This window comes from Thamnophis sirtalis, unplaced genomic scaffold (assembly GCF_051295495.1).
Source record: "Thamnophis sirtalis isolate CommonGarterSnake01/CBP01778 unplaced genomic scaffold, rThaSir2_p1.2 scaffold_8, whole genome shotgun sequence".
Taxonomy (NCBI): domain Eukaryota; kingdom Metazoa; phylum Chordata; class Lepidosauria; order Squamata; family Natricidae; genus Thamnophis; species Thamnophis sirtalis.
Genome location: NW_028261388.1, coordinates 15,934,450 through 15,953,455, shown reverse-complemented (window position 1 = coordinate 15,953,455; position 19,006 = coordinate 15,934,450). Strand labels below are relative to the sequence as shown.

General features: G+C 40.1%; 1 protein-coding gene across 1 annotated transcript; it reads left to right on the top strand.

Moving 5' to 3' along the window:
* The first annotated feature begins 3,612 nt into the window (after positions 1 to 3,612).
* Positions 3,613 to 18,326, top strand: LOC148044304 (collagenase 3-like). The gene is made up of 10 exons (XM_087722080.1): positions 3,613 to 3,769; positions 4,501 to 4,739; positions 6,624 to 6,772; positions 7,622 to 7,747; positions 10,019 to 10,180; positions 11,051 to 11,168; positions 12,344 to 12,477; positions 13,192 to 13,351; positions 15,438 to 15,541; positions 16,570 to 18,326. Exons 1-10 carry the CDS (start codon positions 3,647 to 3,649, stop codon positions 16,668 to 16,670), a joined length of 1,416 nt encoding a protein of 471 aa, XP_087578206.1. The 5' UTR covers positions 3,613 to 3,646; the 3' UTR covers positions 16,671 to 18,326.
* The last annotated feature ends 680 nt before the right edge of the window (positions 18,327 to 19,006 follow it).

Genomic DNA, 19,006 nt, shown 5'->3' with positions numbered 1-19,006 from the left:
TTTGATTACCTCCATGTGGGTTTTTTGAGCACCTTTTATTGTTTAAGATAAAGGAAAGTGCTCCTTCTGGCAGTGATGTTTTCTTTTGCCTTGTCGTCATTGCTCTATATCCATGATGGTGAACCTATAACCACAGGTGGCACAGAAAGTCCTCTCTGCGGGCATGTGAGCCGTCACCCCAGCTCAGCTCCACCGCATATGCATGCATGCCTCCCACCAGCCAGCTGATTTTCGGGTCTCTGCTGTGCAGGCATGGGGGTCAGGGCGCATGCGGGAAACACAGGCACAAGGTCAGGGGTTGAGGTGGGTCACGTGGGTATGTGTGTGTGGAGTGGTGGGGATTTGGGCCCCCAGTGGCCCTTTTTTGGTCCTCGGAGGCTTACTAGGCCCACAAAGGGGCACGGAGGGGTTGTACGTGCATGTGGGGGGATGGGGAATGCAGGGGGTCATGTGCGCATTTGCAGGGAGGTGGGGCACAGGGGGGGATGTCACACACTCATTGCATTATAGGTGCTTTCATCACATGACAACAAAAAGGTTAGCTATCCCTGCTCTATACTATCTGCAGGGCCAGCCCCACTAGACAGATCAATCATTCAACTCCACAGGAAGGTTGAAACTACTTTTATAGATAGTGACTATAATAGCAAAATCTTTTAAGCCTGTTTGTGCTATATTTCCCACCCACCGCCACTCGCTATATTCCAGTGAATCAAGCACCTGCATTTGATGCTTCTAAATATTGCCTCATTTCTCAAGGTTTAACATATGTTTCAGACTCCTTTGATTAGTTAGCAGTTCTTACATACTTCCATCAAACCCATCTTTTTCCCTTCTCTCTACACACACCCAAAATGGGGCCCACAACACTGTGATCAAGGCTCCTTCCCCCATTTTTATCTGTGTCACACATGAAAGAGGCCTACACACGATGGACTTACAAAATAGCCAAAGCTTCTATCAGGTTGCCACCATGTCTTTTCTGAGTATCGTTGATAGTAAAATGTGAGGAAGGAAGAAAGGAAGGAAGGAAGGAAGGAAGAAAGAAAGAAAGAAAGAAAGAAAGAAAGAAAGAAAGAAAGAAAGAAAGAAAAAGAAAAAAGAAAGAAAGATTGATTGATTGATTTCTGATGCTCCTTGCCAGCTTCCCACAAGGAAACTCAATGGGAAAACTGCAGAGGTGGTATTCAGCCGGTTCTTACCGGTTCGGGTGAATTGGTAGCGGCTGCTGCTGGAGGCTCTGTCCACCACCCCAATGTAATGTGCGACCTTCTACATGCACACTCACATTTGCGAACCAGTAACGAAGGTAAGTGAATCCCACCACTGGAAAACTGATAGGTAGTTGGAAGTCACTTTTGTTCCCTATTTTTTTTGTCCACTTATGGTCATTTTGTTTAGATAAGGAAATAACTCTAAAACATTGAACCCACAGGCACAAGTTTCTCTAGTCTTGTATAAGAGTCTTCTAATGCTACCCCACCTCTGTGTACACAGGGAGGGGAAGTGTAGATTCTGGCTACTATGATTGTACAGGTAATTTCCATGCCGCTCCTTTCTAGTGGTGAAACGGAAAAACTCATGCAATGAGTAATTCTTTCTACCCACCTTCCAACTGTTTCTGTTCTGTGGGGGAATTCATTGTAATCCTAATAATTGATTGAACTTTAATCAGTGGGATTTCCTGTCAGACGATTATTGTTGTCTGCAATCTAGGGTATTTTTGGAAGCATGGCAGGGAGCAAAACACAGACTGAAAAGTCACTCAGTGGGTAATGTTTAGGAACAATTAGTTCATGATGCAATAGGAGAATTGGGATAGATATGCAACAAAGGTGAAAATTAAGGCTTCCTTTGAGTCATTTCGGCTACTGGCACCTTTCTAGACAACTTGGTAACATTTTCTTGGCTACAGAATACAAGTGGTTTGCTACTAGTGGTCTATGGAGATTTTATGGTTTGCTACTATTTTCTTCCAAGACATTTTACGGGCTAGCCAAAAGTTGTCAGATTTCTTGAACTTCTTCTGTCGAAATACTAACCAGACCTGATCCATCCAGGCAAAATATCAGCCCTGCATGGTAAACCAGACAAAGAAACCTAATATACCTTTCTTAGGTCAGCACTACTTTTATTATATAGTGATACCTTGGTACCTATCGTTAATTTTAACAGATTAACAGAGTTGGGAGGGACTTTGTAGGTCATCTAGTCCAACCTCCCCCCACCCAAGCAGGAGACCCCACACACCATTTCTGACAAGTGGTAGTCCAGTTTCTCCTTGAAAGCTTTCAGTGATGAAGCTCCCATAACTTCCGAAGGGAAGCACTTTCATTGGCTGATTGTTCTCACTGTTAGGAAATTGCTCCTTATTTCTAGGTTGAATCTCTCCTTGATCAGTTTCCATCCATTATTCCTTGTCAGGCCTTTGGGTACCTTGGAAAATAGCTTGACCCCTTCCTCTCTGTGGCAGCCCCTCAAATATTGGAAGACTGCTATCGTGTCTCCCCTGGTCCTTCTCTTCACTAGGCTAGCCATGCCCAGTTCCTGCAACCATTCATCATGTTTTAGCTTCCTGTCCCCTAATCATCTTGATTGCTCTTCTCTGCACTTTTTCTAGAGTCTCAACATCTTTTATATAGTGTGGTCACCAAAACTGGATGGAGTATTCTAGGTGTAGCGTTACTAAGGCTTTATGAGTGGTATCAGTACCTCTCTTGATCTTGATTGCATCCCTCTGTTAATGCAGTTAGGATTACATTGGCTTTTTTTGGCAGCAATTATTTTTCCTAGTCCACCATCTATTCATTTTGGCCTCCATCACCTATAAAGAGTCAAGGTGGCGCAGTGGTTAGAGTGCAGTATTGCAGGCTACTTCAGCTGACTACTAGCTGTCTGCAATTTGGCAGTTCAAATCTCACCGGCTCAAGGTGGACTCAGTCTTCCATCCTTCCGAGGTGGGTAAAATGAGGAACCAGATTGTTGGGGGGCAATAGGCTGACTCTGTAAACTGCTTAGAGAGGGCTGTAAAAGCACCATGAAGCGGTATATAAGTCTAACTGCTATTGCTATTGCAATTCATACCGCATGGCCCAAATCAATGCATATCTATTTGCAGGCCATTGATTTAAGGATTGTTTCCTGCTTGGGGGAGGGGGGGAGTTGGACTAGAAGTCCTCTCAGATCCCTTCGAACCCAGTTTTTTTCTGTTTTTCAGTACAATATTCAAACAACACACTACTTTTCAGGCCTATTTTGTCAGAACAGAAGAATTTCTTTTCCCCGTCACCCCTCCACAAAGGACAATAAAAGGTCCATGGCATTATTGCAAAGTCATGAGAAATGAAAACCTCAACTTTTTTCCACAACACCTGGAAATATGCTGAGTCCATGCTTATTGAAAGCCACAATTCTGAAGCCACCCGTGGGACAACAGAAGATTCCCGCCCCCCCCCCCAAGCCAAGCCAAGCCTTTTGAGGGGAAAGAGGGGAGGAGAGCAGAGAAAGAATGTTTACTCTCTAGCATTCGGAAGTTGGTATTTCGCAGGGAAAGCCGATGAATCATCAGAGTAGCTCTATAAAAGGCACAGGTTATTTTGCTGAAACCATCAGAGTTCCAGCCTTTAGCATCTACTGAACCTGTAAGATGCATCCCAATTCTGCAGTGGGGTTTTTTCTGTTGCTGGGCATGTCCTGGTGTTTCAGGTTGCAGATTTCCGATGAGGATGATAGCGACGAGTTCACAAAACAGGAGCTGCAGTTTGCAGAGGTAAAGTGATGGATTCATTAAACGACACATTCCTGCATCTGTTTTTCTTGTCTGTGTTGCTTTTTTCTCTATCCATATCTTCTTCTCTATCGCTATCACTATCACTATGAATGGAAACTAATCAAGGAGAGAAGCAACCTAGAACTCAGGAGAAATTTCCTGAGAATTAGAACCTATGACTATCACTAAGTGTTGTATCTTACGATTCTTGATGAATGTATTTTATTTTATTTTTCTTTATGTACATTGAGAGCATATGCACCCAAGACAAATTACTTGTGTGTCCAATCACACTTGGCCAATAAAGAATTCTATTCTATTCTATTCTATTCTATTCTATTCTATTCTATTCCATTCCATTCCATCCCATCCCATCCCATCCCATTCCATTCCATTCCATTCTGTTCTATTCAATTCAACAGTGGAACAACTTGCATCCAGAAGTTGTGGGTGCTTTAACATGGGAGTATTTTAGCAGATTGGACAACTTTTGCCTGAAATGATATGGGGTTTCTTGCTTGAACAGGGGTTGAACTGTTATTATTCTGCTAACACATTAATGGTAAGCTACAATATAAAAGACCTGCATTTTTGTTTTGGTGAATCTGTATATGGAATCTTATTACTTCTATTTCTAACTCTGCTAGTGATTTTCTTTTATGTTACTATTGCCAAAAGTATTAAAGTACCTTATTGAAAAACTCTTTCCCCCTCTTCATTCTTCTCTCCAGCGCTATTTAAAAACTCATTATAATCTCTGGTCAAGTCCCGCCGGGATCTTAAAGTCAGGGGACAAATTTTCCACCAAACTTCGAGAAATGCAATCGTTTTTGGGTCTAGAAGTCACCGGAAAACTGAATGAAGAAACCTATGAGTTAATGAAGCAGCCCCGATGTGGAGTTCCTGATGTGGGAGAGTACAATTTTTTCCCTCGAAATCTAAAGTGGTCCCACACTAATTTGACATACAGGTGAGAAGCAGCTTGTCTTTAGCTCCAGATCCAAACGTGTGTGTGTGTGTGTGTGTGTGTGTGTGTGTGTGTGTGTGCATGCATACATATACAATATGTATGTATGTATGTATGTATGTATGTATGTATGTATGTGTCTTTGGTTATTCAGATTTTCTTCCGCGTAATTTTGGAAGTGTCTTGGCGACGTTTCAACGAAGTCTCATTCGTCATCTTCAGGCTGGTTTGCTCAGCTTTGTGCTTCTAGGAGCAATGTGAGATCGCAGCTGTTTCTTCCTTTTAACTGCCAGTGGGGGTGTGAGCTGATTGGGTGGGAGCTTGGCTGTGTTCTGATTGGGTGGAGGTGTGTTCTGATTGGTTGGGGGAGGTTTGTGCTCGGCTTAGTCTGGGTTGCCAGGGGATGGATGGATGGATGAATATTTTAATTGAAACATTTCATCTTCCATTAAACAGTGTATCATCTGGGTACAAATATATCTGCGATAACAATCAAAATTTACATATCAATTACATTCTTGATTCTCTAATCTTGCAATAATAATAATAATAATAATAATAATAATAATAATAATAATAATAATAATAAGCATAATAAACCTATTCATTTCTTCCTCTTAACATATCTCCTAATAAGAATATAATAGTAATATTAAACAATAGTCTTATCAGACATATTAGTAAAAAGCAACATATTGTTTACATCTTCGTCTTAACATATTTTCTATATTTCACTAATCTCCAGTTATTTCTAGCTTCTGTTTTTGTTCTCCAACCATCCATAAAATAGCTGCCATGTCACATAGCATTCACTTTGTTCTTTCTCCTGTAGAGCCAACATTAATCTATTCATTTCTGCACATTCTAATATTTTCCTAATCACATTCTCCTTGGTAGGAATCTCTTCACTCTTCCAGTTTTGTGCAAGTACAATTCTAGCCACAGTTAATACATGTATAATTGAATATGCATTCCCTTTACTATAGGTTTCAAGCAAAATCTCCAACAAAAATATTTCTGGTTTTAAGTCAATGTGCTGCTTTGTACTCTTTTCCAACCACTTTTGTATATTTGTCCAATATTTTTTTACTTCTACGAATGTCCAGCACATGTGATAGTACGACCCAGGTGTCATACTACCTAAATCCAGATCCAAACAATTTGTGCTGATGGATTACTCATGCTAGTGACACCCATCACCTATGCTATTAAGGCGGGGTGTGTGTGTGTCAAAAGACTGGACTAAAATTTGGAGGAGATTTGATGGTCATAATGGGTGAGGGAATGAGGCAAAGGGATAGGATGTTTTTAATAGAAACAACAATGTGATTTTGAATATCCTCCATATCCTCAGATGGATTGTCTGCTTTTATTTATGATCATTTCATGCACGGCTTATTTAAGATGAATGTTATGTATCTCATATGCAACATTCAGATGAATGCTATGAAGCTGCTTTAACAGTGTCGACCAGTGTTTAAACAGCTTTAAATATGTTAAAGCAGCTTTCAATAAACAAACCACAAGTCTCTCATACCCAAACAACCTAAATTATTTCCATTATGTATGAAATGTATCTTTTACAGCCACTTCTAAAAATAAGGCAAATTTATTCATATTCTCTCTCTCTCTCTCTCTCTCTCTCTCTCTCTCTCTCTCTCTCTCTCTCTCTCTCTCTCTCTCTCTCTCTCTCTCTCACACACACACACACACACACACACACACACACACATTTTTGGTGGCTAGAAACCTACTTCTTTCTGTAAATAGGAAAACTGCTTCTGTTTTCAAAATCAAAAGCATAAGAAAGAATATCGCATTATTGTTATTGAGTGTTTTGCAATTTTTTCTGAGTCTTTAAAAAAATAATTTCTTTGATTTTGGTAGGATTTTAAATTACACCCCGGATCTGAAAAAGTCTGAAGTGGAGCGAGCCTTCAGAAAGGCATTCAAAGTCTGGTCTGATGTGACGCCACTCAACTTCACCAGAATTCGTACTGGCGTAGCAGATATCATGATCTCCTTTGGACGAAGAGGTAAATAGACTGGAGTACCATCTGTCAGAAATGGTGTAGGGTCTCCTTCTTTGGGGTGGGGGTTGGATTAGATGACCTACAGGTTCCCCTCCAACTCTGTTAAAAATAGTGAGGAAATGGCTGCCGTTGGTGTTTTCTTGATAAAGCCTTGGTGAAGCCATGGAGGACATGATTACTACTAGTTTTGATGTGTGTTTGGTAATGCTGGAGGACACGATTACTACTTGGTAAAGCCATGGAGGACATGATTACTACTAGTTTTGATGAGTGTTTGGTAATGCTGGAGGACATGATTACTTCTTGATGAAGTCACAGAGGACATGATTACTACTAGTTTTGATGGGTGTTTGGTAATGCTGGAGGACATTATTACTACTTGGTGAAGCCACAGAGGACATGATTACTACTAGTTTTGATGGGTGTTTGGTAATGCTGGTGGACATTATTACTACTTGGTGAAGTCACAGAGGACATGATTACTACTAGTTTTGATGGGTGTTTGGTAATGCTGGAGGACATTATTACTACTTGATGAAGTCATGGAGGGCATGATTACTATTAGTTTTCATGGGTGCTTGATAATGCTGGAATCACAAGCAACTTATCCAAAATCCTGGAAAACAATGGTGGGAGAGGACTAGCATTGTACTGTCTGTATTTAAGAACTTTTTGTATAGATTGGATTGGCAACATGAAGTGGTGGACTTCATTTGTAGCTGGCTTAGTCCAGCTTCAGAGCTCTTCTGTTCTTTACTTTTCTGTTTTTATATGTTAATAGAAGGGTTACCGTCTGATTTGATTGTCAATTAAAATACTAATGGTATTTATTACTGTTCCATATGTTTATAGAACATGGTGATTTCTATCCTTTTGATGGACCTTCTGGTCTCCTGGCTCATGCTTTCCCTCCTGGACCAGGTTATGGAGGAGATGCTCATTTTGATGAGGATGAATTTTGGTCAACAGATTCCAAAGGTAATTAAAATGGGTTTTAAAGAGCATTTCCAGGCCCTTTGTTTTATTTGGTTCTGAACAGTATTTGATGCCAATGTTTAACCAGTGACTTTTTTCATAAGCAGACTTTACTTTTGGGAGGAATACATGAATATGATCCATCCTTGTTCAGCTTCATAATTTCCAAGTCAATGCTAGCAGAGGTGTTTGTCTTGATTAGTGCTAACTTATCAATACCAATGGCATCAATTAATTCACTTCCTACTGGCACAAAGGTGAAAGTATATTCCGCTGAATTCAGGCCAGATAAACGTGCATAGCTTCAGGTGTTAGCAGCATTTATCTAGCCTTGGAAGCTAAGCAGAGTCGATGCTTGGATGAAGTTCAGAAAAGAATTCCAGAGCTGTTGGAAAAAGTTCCTGAAAGCCACTTTTATTCAGATGCCAAGAAAACTGTGGAGGCTTTTAAGAAGAGGCTGGACAGCTACTTGTCTGGAATGGTATAAGGCCGTGATGGCAAACCTATGGCATCTGTGCCACAGGTGGCATGTGGAGCCATCTCTGAGGACACGCGAGCTGTTGCCCTAAGTCAGCTGCAGCATGGATGTGCGCACAGGCCAGCTGATTTTCAGCCTTCGAAGGGCTTTTGGGGGCCCAGGGGAGGCTATTTTGCCCTCCCTAGGCTTCAGGAAAGCCTCTGAAGTCTGGGGAGGGCAAAAACGGGCCTACTGGGCTTACTGGAAGTTTGGAAATTGGCTGTTTCTGACTTCCGGGGGCCTCTGGGGGGCTGAGGGAGACAATTTTCACCCTCCCCAGCTTTAGGAGGGGTGGTGTCATGCACGCACGCACAGGGAGTGGGGCAGCAAGGGGACCATGCGCACATGTGCGGGGGGCATGCAGGGGAGGGGGAATTGAATTATGGGTGTAGGCACACACACACCTACACACTTTTTGCACCCAAGCCAAAAAAGTTTAGCCATCACTGGTACAGGGACCTGTTTAGGAAGCTGTCAAAAATCGACACTGACTCAAAGGCACCAGGGAAAAAAAATCTACAGGTAGTCCTCAACGTAGGACCACCAATGAGCCCAAAATTTCTGTTGCTAAGTGAAACATTTGTTAAGCGAGTTTTGTCCCATTTTATGACCTGCCTTGCTACATTTCTTAAGTGAATCCCTGCGGTTGTTAACTTAGTAACACAGTTGCTAAGTGAATCGGTCTTGACTTTGCTTGTCAGAAGGTCGCAAAAAGTGATCACATGACTCTGGGACACTGCAGCTGTCATAACTGTGAGTCAGTTGCCAAGCATCTGGATTTCATGTGACCAAGAGGATGCTGCAATGGTCACAAGTGTTTACTTATGTGACAATGGTCATTTTTTCCTATGTCATTGTGACTTTGAATGGTCACTAAACAAAACTGTTGTTAGTTGAGGACTACCTGTATTAGCTTCTCCAAAAATGGGAGGGGAGAATAATCAGAACATATTTCTAGTGACATAACAGCAGCCACCTTCATGACCCCAAAAGTCCCTGGAGGCTGAAAACCTTAGTAGAAAGAAGAAAGTTTGCCTTCAAATGCAAACAGGTAGCCTAACTCCTAACTTTCCTATCTATGTTGGTGGATAATGTAGCTAACAGATACAATTTCAGTTCATGGAAAGTGAAAATATTGGAGGAGCCTGTAACACTAATTAAACCAACACTTAAATGATTGTTGCTGTTATTTTGAATGCTACCAAAAGAAACAAAAGGAAGAAACGATGTAGAAAAGATGTGGAGACTCTAGAAAGAGTGCAGAGAAGAGCAACAAAGATGATTAGGGGACTGGAGACTAAAACATATGAAGAACGGTTGCAGGAACTGGGCATGTCTAGTTTAATGAAAAGAAGGACTAGGGGAGACATGATAGCAGTGTTCCAATATCTCAGGGGTTGCCACAAAGAAGAGGGAGTCAAGCTATTTTCCAAAGCACTTAAGGGTAGAAGCAATGGGTGGGAACTAATCAAGGAGAGAAGCAACTTAGAACTAAGGAGAAATTTCCTGACAGAACAATTAATCAGTGGAACAGCTTGCCTCCAGAAGTTGTGAATGCTCCAACATTGGACGTTTTTAAGAAGATGTTGGATAACCATTTGCCTGAAGTGGTGTAGGGTTTCCTGCCTAGGAAGGGTGTTGGACTAGAAGACCTTCAAGGTCCCTTCCAACTCTGTTATTCTATTCTATTCTAAACCAGGTTTTTAACCTGACAAAATTGGCTTGGTTTCTTGACCCAAAGGCATACTGTTTCCTAGGATATAATTTGTTTCTTGTGGCTGCCCACGAATTTGGCCATGCTCTCGGACTCGAGCATTCCAGAGATCCAGGCGCTCTGATGTATCCAATCTACACATACACAGGGAACACTGGCTTCGTATTGCCAGATGATGATGTTCAAGGGATCCAGACTCTTTATGGTAAGCCGGTCTTTTGAGGTTTCTTCTGCTTATTGAAACCCTGTGCCAAAACCTGCCTTGCAATTTCTTATGTTTTTTTTTCTTCTGCAAAAATAGTATCTGCTTTTCTCTCTTATTCTCAGAATGCTTGAACCAGTGGTGGGGTTCAATTTTTTTTTACCACCGGTTCTGTGGGCGTGGCGTGGCTTGGTGGGCGTGGCGTGGCTTGGTGGGCGTGGCGTGGCTTGGTGGGCGTGGCAGGGGAAGAATATTGTAAAATCTCCATTTCCTCCCCACTCCGAGGAAAGGTTACTGCAAAATCCCCATTTCCTCCCGATCAGCTGGGACTTGGGAGGCAGAGAATAGATGGGGACAGGGCCAGTCAGAGGTGGTATTTAACGGTTCTCCTAACTACTCAAAATTTCCGCTACCGGTTCTCCAGAACCGGTCAGAACCTGCTGAATACCACCTCTGGCTTGAGCGTTTATTTGAATTTCTCTTGGTGATGTGATTGACTTGGCTTTCTTTTGAAGCAGTACCAAACTGCTGGTCTTGTCATTACTCATCTTTCCATAACTTTGAAAGTTTCCTAAATGTCCACATCCCATCTTTTTTAAAAAGGAAAAAAAACTTCACACCAATGAGAATATTTTCTGGTTAGAGATTTAATGAAAGTATGGGAAAACTGGAAGCAGCACAAAATTCGTATGTTGTTTTCATCAATGTAAATGAGAAGAGATAGGGGGAAATGCAAAAATGTCATGCATTCCACCAATGTCATTTTATTAGTGCATCACCCGAAGTTTTAGAATGTCATGCCTAAATAATGATGGACTAATAGGATCACAATATGTAATCTGTATTTAATGAATAAACAATGTATTGGCCCAGGTTCAGGAGGTCACGATCCCCATCCTGATCATCCAAAAACCCCTGAGAAATGCAGTGAAAATCTAACACTTGATGCTATCACAGAATTTCGAGGAGAAATGATGATCTTCAAAGACAGGTAAATCATAAATGAACTATGAAGGATTTCTCTGCCATTTATGACTTTATGAGATATTTTACGGATTAAGGGAGGCAATGATTACTATATAGGATTAAATTGCTCCAACAGAGCCTGCAGATCTTGAGATCCGTATGTACATCAGAGGTGGTATTCAGCAGGTGCTGACCAGTTCTGGAGAACTGGTAACAGAAATTTTGAGTACCATATTTTTCGGACTATAAGACACACCAAAGTATAAGACCCAACATGATTTTGAAGAGGTAAATTTTGTACTCTGCAGGCCTCCCAAACTCTCTGCACGTCTCATTTTTTGCAAAAAGGGGGGGCATGGAGAGCTTTGGGAGGCTTGTAGAGTGCTCCTAGAGGTGGGAGGGGGCAAAAATGAGCAAAAAAGGGCCGTTTTTTGCAAAAATGGGGGCATTTTTTAAAAAAAGGGGGGGGTATGCAGAGCTTTGAGAGGCTTGTAGAGTGTTTCTGGGGGCTGGGGGGCTGCCTAGGGGTTGGGGTTTTGGTAGGCCAAAAATTCTGTATTCAGTGTATAAGACACACCTAGATTTCCCCCCTCTTTTTTGAGGGAAAAAGATGCGTCTGATACTCTGAAAAATATGGTAGTTTGGAGAACTGGTGAATACTGCCTCTGACTGGCCCCGCCCCTGTCTATTCTCTGACACCGGAATCCCAGCTGAATATATCCATTCCTCAGCTTGATTGAATATTTCAAACTTTAGTTCCACAAAGGAGAAAACCCTTAGCAACTCTGAAAATATATGGCCTTTGTTATCTCTGATTAGCTCTATTTAACTTTGATTCCTAGAATAAGAAAATTGGTATAGTATTGGTGCTATTGAACATATGCATGATAATAAATATGCTTTATAATTTGGATACTTATATTCAAGTTTTTATTTCTTTTTTACATTGTCAGCTAGTGAGACTTCATGATGGTTATTATAATGTAAAAAAATTACATTAAAAGCAAAGTGTTTTTAAGCCCTTGTGAAAGGCAAGCCCAGAGTTCAATTCCCTCAATTCAGTTGTGCAGTTTAATGGTTGTTGTATTGATTGGTAGATACACCATATTATCTCGACTCCAGAGAATCAAGTTCTAGAACCAGTTAGTACGTTCAATAAAATGTTAGTATCGTATAACAAAACGTTCCTCTTCCAATTAGGTTTTTTTGGCGTCTACATCCTCAGATGGTTGAAGCAGATTTGGTGCAGATTAGATCATTTTGGCCAGACATTCCAACCAAAATTGATGCGGCGTATGAACACTCTGACAAGGATCGTGTGCTGCTTTTTCGGGGTAAATTGATAAAGAAGATTTTTTTTCAAAAAAAAGTTTAATTTATTTCCTCTGTTCCACCAAAATTGATATTCCAATTTCAGAACAGTAATAAAACTTTTAAAAAAAAAACAATTGTGAATATGCAGTGACAAATACAGTATAATTCTATCATTCTAAAGTTAATTAAATTAAAACAAAATGTAACATCATTTAAATACCAATATCTCTCTATATAAAAAGAGAGCTGTGGGTGTGTATGTTCCAGCATAACTCTGAAACGCCTTGAGCAATTTCACAAACTGGGTACACAGGTGACTTACTCTCTGGAAACAAATACAGTGGAAGTAAGACACCCCTAAAACCCCTTGGTGTGTGTGTTCTGTTAAGATACAGCCTGTTGTGCCTTAAAATGGCTTCTTCTGTACTGCTGTAAAATGGCTTCTACTATGCAGTACAATGGAGTTGCCATGGTAATGGCTTCCCAGTACTCCACAAGGGGGCTTCCTCTGGTAAGAGGGAAAATCCAACATTAGAAATTATGTTTGGTTCGGATATTTTCCCCCTATACATAAATACCCAGGCAACGCCGGGTTATCGGCTAATGTGTTAAATAAAGTTCAGGTTCAGACTTCCTTGTCTTGAATGGGGAGATGTGAAAGTTCCAGTTTTCTCTTGGATGCATTTCTAGAAATTATAGGACTGCAGTCTAAAAAAGTCCTACTTTTTTTACAGGCAGAAAAGTTTGGGCTTTGAATGGTTATGATATAATAGAGGGCTACCCTAAAAAACTTTATGAATTGGGTTTGCCAAAATCCATAAAGACAATCGACGCAGCGGTCCATATCAGTGAGACTGGGAAAACTCTCTTTTTTACAGGAGAAAAATACTGGAGGTAAGTCGAACATTTTTCTCACCATCTTTTGCTGAGAGGCAAAGATAAACATGCCCTTAATAAAATTTGATTTAGGGTGACTTCTTGATTATGTCCATGCAATTTTCATGACAATACAGGAATGGTTTGCCATTTTCTTCTTTTTACTTTATATTTTTATTTTATCAATCCTGGATTTTCTAATTTTCTCCCTTTCAAGCAGGTATCTGATCATTTGTGTGCCCTAGACAAGTGCTTCCATTTCCTGTGACATTGTAATCAGATTATTTATTCATTCTCACCTTTTCACCTGTTTTGGTTCATAAATTTCATGGCATACTAAAACACTTTTAATTAACGGGACATTCAATTATTCAGATTTATAGTTGTCCTTAGAACAAATCCAGGGAAACAATGGGAATCACCATTATGATTAAGTTGATGTAGGCCAAGAAAAGATTATAATTAACAATTATTGTTAATTATATTTTTAGACTAGATTGGCATTTTTGTCCACCAATCAAGCCCGTCCCAAGAACTTGGTATAGGTAGATGATGTTTGATAGTTATGGTATTAGAGATATCATCACAGGATGTAAGTTGTTCCAAGTAATACTGCCTTTTGCAATTAACTGATGGTGATTTTGTCACATCTAACAAGGGACACAGTGGCTCAGTGGGTAAGACGCAGAACTTGTCAATCAGAAAGGTCAGCAGTTTGACAGTTTGAATCCCTAGCACCGCATAATGGAGTGAGCTCCCGTTACTTGTCCCAGCTTCTGCCAACCTAGCAGTTAGAAAGCATGTAAAAATGCAAGTAGAAAAATAGGAACCATCTTCGGTGGGAAGGTAACAGGGTTCCAGGTGCCTTCAGCATTTAGTCATGCTGGCCACATGACCACGGATATGTCTTCAGACAGCCCTGACTCTTCAGTTTTGAAACGGACATGAGCACCGCCCCCTAGAGTTGGACTAGCACATATGGGCAAGGGGAACCTTTACCTTTACCTTTAATGGCATTCAAGTGGTTGCACTATTAATACTATCCTTGCTTTCTTTTGCCATTGTTGTTCTACTATTTTCACATCTTTGTATTTTGCGATTTTTCTCCAGTTCTTTCTCTTCTAATCTGCTATCTCTAGGTACTGCAACATTCACTATCCAGACTTCTTTGCCTTCCTTAACAACAATCACTAAGTCTGGTGTGTTATGTGGCAGGTATTTGTCTGTTTGTATGGCTGGTGAGACCTCAAAATAAACAAAGTCCTAGAAAGTGCTTCAGGATGTCTCTTTTATATATGACGATGTTTTGCTCCAACTCATCATTTCAGTTTTTTTCCGGATGGAGAAATAGTTCCAGGCAAGGTTGCTCTGGAAAAAACATTAAAGTAAATGTCATGGAAAATTCTCATTAAAAAAATACATTCCCTGAATTTTAAGCCTTCAATATAATTTTGCTGATCTGTTGCTGTTTAACCTTACTCTGTCTTTTCTGTTGCAGAGTATGAAACAATTAGCATTTATTCTGTAACATCCTCCACTTTATAAGACTAATTAAAAAAAAATATGTGTGAGTATGTGTGTCTCCTGACATAGAAATACACTTTTTTTAAATTAGTTCTAACATGCAGTGATGCACTGCTGCTGGTAACAGTGATGAAATGTATTGAGCAAGTGGGCTGCCAATAGGAGGAGATGTGTAACAGTGGAGTAAGAGGCAATATAGCTTGGATGTTATGTGTATGAGAAAGAGGGTCAAGACAGACCCTCCCTAATAGTTCTCAGATTATATGGTACATGAAGACAGTAGAATCCTCAGTTTGGCAGGATTCTGTTTACAGGAGAGAAATCAGTTTGGTAGAATAACCATGTGTCACTCTTGGTTTTAGGCCTGACAGTATCTTTCGGATGCCATTCAAGTGCTTTGTTTTCCTAGGAATTTATGTTATTGACAAACCATTACTTCAATATGGAATATTATGCTTTCCCTGTTGTGAACTGTGTTTCAAAGAAATCCTTGATAAAGAACTGCAATACATAGAATGCTGTAAATAAACCACGGATAACAGTAGTAACAGCTTTTCACTTGTTTTCCTCTTCAATGTAGTTTTGATGAACAGAATCAGATCATGGACAAAGGCTACCCTAGAATTATACAAGATGACTTCCCAGGAATTGGTCGCCGAGTGGATGCCGTTTATCAGAAAAATGGTATGTGTGTTTGATTTTTTGATTGGGCTATTTGAAGGGCTTCCAGCCTTCTTAAGTATCTCCTCTTTCTTCTGGTCCATCAGCCCTGGACAGGTTGGCTGAGTTTCCATTTTAGTTTCTACGAAATCATAAAGTAGGGTTTTCCTGGGACATTAATCCTTGTTCTGAACTGTCATAACATATCCCACCTACTTGAAAGATACCAAATTAGGGCGTGACCTGACAAATGCGTGCCCAACAACAGCGCGCCAACAAAACCGCGGCGATAAAACCGTGACGTCGACAGTGTGCCCACAAAGGCGCGCGACAAAACCGCACCCACAAAAGCGTGATTAGGGTTAAGGTAATGGTAATGGTAATGGTAAGGGTTAGGGTTAGGGTTCTTAAGTTTTTTTTGTATTGTTTGTTGATGGCGCGCTTCTGTCAGTGCTCTTTTGTCGGCGCACCTATGTGGGCGCAATTTCAACATTGCGGTTTTCTCACTGCAGTTTTGTCATCACGCTTTTGTCATGCGCGCATTTGTCAGTGAACCAATTAGGGGAGGGTTAACTGAGATGTTATAGGGGATTAAAGTAAAAGGTAGTTTCAGCCTCCTCCTTGGAGTGACCGAACCAAACCATTAGGTCCCTCCTCAAATTTTGATAATACCCTTTGCTCTTCCTTCCGTGTAATATTAAGCAGACCTTGATATTATTATTTATTTGGAGATTTATAACAGACTGAGAAAGGAGCCAGGAAGAAAATAGTCAGAAGTTATTCCTGGTTTGTTAACTTCTGCTCTTGTTGAAAGCAAGGGGGGAACAACATTGGACTACAGCTTTCTGTCTAATTACTTTTTAAAAATAGTGAGATACAGCATAACAAACAATCACATCAGCAACCAAATGCACTAGTGCTGTGATGACAAACCTATGGCAGACTTAGAATCTAACACTTATGTTTTGGGGAGAAAATGCATTCAGTATCAGCAGCAATATGGGAGCAATACCAAGCGGTATTTTTTAAAATTAATTTTCATCTTTTTACAGACTATTTATATTTCTTCAACGGACCACTGCAGTTTGAATTCAGCATCTGGGATGAAAGAGTTAGCCGTGTCTTGAGAACTAACTCAATCTTTTGGTGCTGAACATATTAAGCCAGGTTCTGAACTGTGGAATAATCTGCTATTCATGAAAAATAATACTGTATATGGATATATATTTTTTAACCTAAAAGCTTGATTCTGTGAACAAGCTGAGATAATGTTGTCACTGATTTTATATTTGTATATATGGGACATATAGTTATCAGTCTGGAACTGTGTTAAATTGAAAGGATTTAGCTTTTCGTAATGTATAAACTTTTTGTATGGATTAACACTATTTAATAGTTGAATAAATAAAAGACTATCTTTCTGTCAAGGGCTGACTGGAGAAAAGAAACGGGGGGAAAAGCATCCTAGTTGGCAGTAGGCAGCATCATGCAATTGTTCAATAATAAATTTAAAACTGGGGCAGAGAGATGATGGGGGCAGATCTCTGAATTTCAGAATCTCATGAAGTTAATTGTTCACATCAAGAATCAGTCAAGTGATAAACAAGACAAAGCATGATGAAGTTTGGCAGTCTACTGAGAATATGATGTTGTTGTTAGTTGAGAAGTCGTGTCCGAGTCCCATCGTGATCCCATGGACGATGTTTCTCCAGGCCTTCCTGTCCTCTACCATCCTCTGGAGTCCATTTAAGCTCACATCTACTGCTTCAGTGACTCCATCCAGCCACTTCATTCTCTGTCGTCCTGTTCTTCTTTTGCCCTCAGTTTTTCCCAGCATTAGGCTCTTCTCCAGTGAGTCTTTCCTTCTCATTAGTTGGCCAAAGTATTTGAGTTTCATCTTCAGGATCTGGCCTTCTAAAGAGCAGTCAGGGTTGATCTCCTCTAGGACTGACTGGTTTGATCACCTTGCAGTCCAAGGGACTCACAGGAGAATTTAAATAGTTTTATTTATTTATTTTACAAAATGGTTTTTAATTTAAATTGAGTTTCTAGGGGGAGTTATGGAGGAGTATCTCAGGTGATGCTTGATAACCTGAAAGTAAATTGATAAAACAGGTTATCCTAGACCATAATTGACCCCAATATTTCTGTTGCTAAGTGTGACAGTTGTTAAGTGAGTTTTCTCCCATTTAACGCCCTTTCTTGCCATAGTTATTAAGTGAATTACTGCAGTTGTTAAATTAGTAATATGGTTATTAAGTGAATCTGGATTTTCCATCGACCTTGCTTGTCAGAAGGTCACAAAAGGAGATTGCACGACTCCAGGACACTGCAACCGTCATAAATATGTATCAATTGCCAATTTTCATCACATGGGGATGCTGCAACGGTTATAAGTGTGAAAATGTCTATAAGACACTTTTTTTCAGTGTGGTTATAACTTTGAACAGTCACTAAATGAACTGATGTAAGTTGAGGACTAGCTGTGACTTGGGGAAAGAAATACTTTTCAGGAACATGCCTCAAGTCTTAAGGATGAAAGTAAGTGGGGAAAGGGGTGTTATGAGCCTGTGCACTACATTTCATTATAAATTAAGACCTCAAGCAATAGTTTCTTTTTCCCTAAAGATCATAAAGAAATCTTAAAGGAGACCCTGGAAAATGCACAATTGAAGATCATCTCCAGAGTCCTAGATTCCTTAGAAGAATGTCAATCTTATTTTTTTAACAAGAGCATTTTAGCAAAAAAAATAATATGAAAAGCATATTTCCTCATTTTACAAGGAAAGACATCTCTATTTTAGTTATTCTGTTCATTCATTTTGTATTTAGTGTAACACTGTCTATAAATTCCTAGCATTTAAAAATATGTGAAGTTATAGTTGTTTCTCCCTTATGTATGTGTGCGCGTTTTTAAAAAATCACAAATAAAGTGCATAAATACATACAACACCTTAAAAATGTGCATTTTTCCCCTCCCCATCATTTGTGTGGTTTAATTTAAGAGCAAACTTGGGGGCAATTTTGTAAACAGAAAACAAGGTTGCCTAGGTAAAAAGACCATGTAAAATAAATATGATGTCGTGTAAGATAACATGATGTCCAAATGAGATTATCCAACTATATCCTTCTCTGGTCATTCTATGTGGACATTATCTTGCATTGATAATCCATTATATGGATTGGAAGTGAAGGCAAACATCAAGCAGCCTTTTAGAGTTGTTCTCCAAATTCTTTTCTTACTCAGATGATACATTAGAGGATGGCTTCAGTTATCTGTCTACATTTCCTTAGATTCAGTGGACATATAAGGTATAGGTAAAGGTTCCCTTCACACATATGTGCTAGTCGTTCCTGACTCTAGGGGGCGGTGCTCATCTCTGTTTCAATGCCAAAAAGCCAGCACTGTCCAAAGACGTCTCCGTGGTCATGTGGCCAGTATGACTAAACACCGAAGGCTCATGGAATGCTATTACTTTCCCACCACGG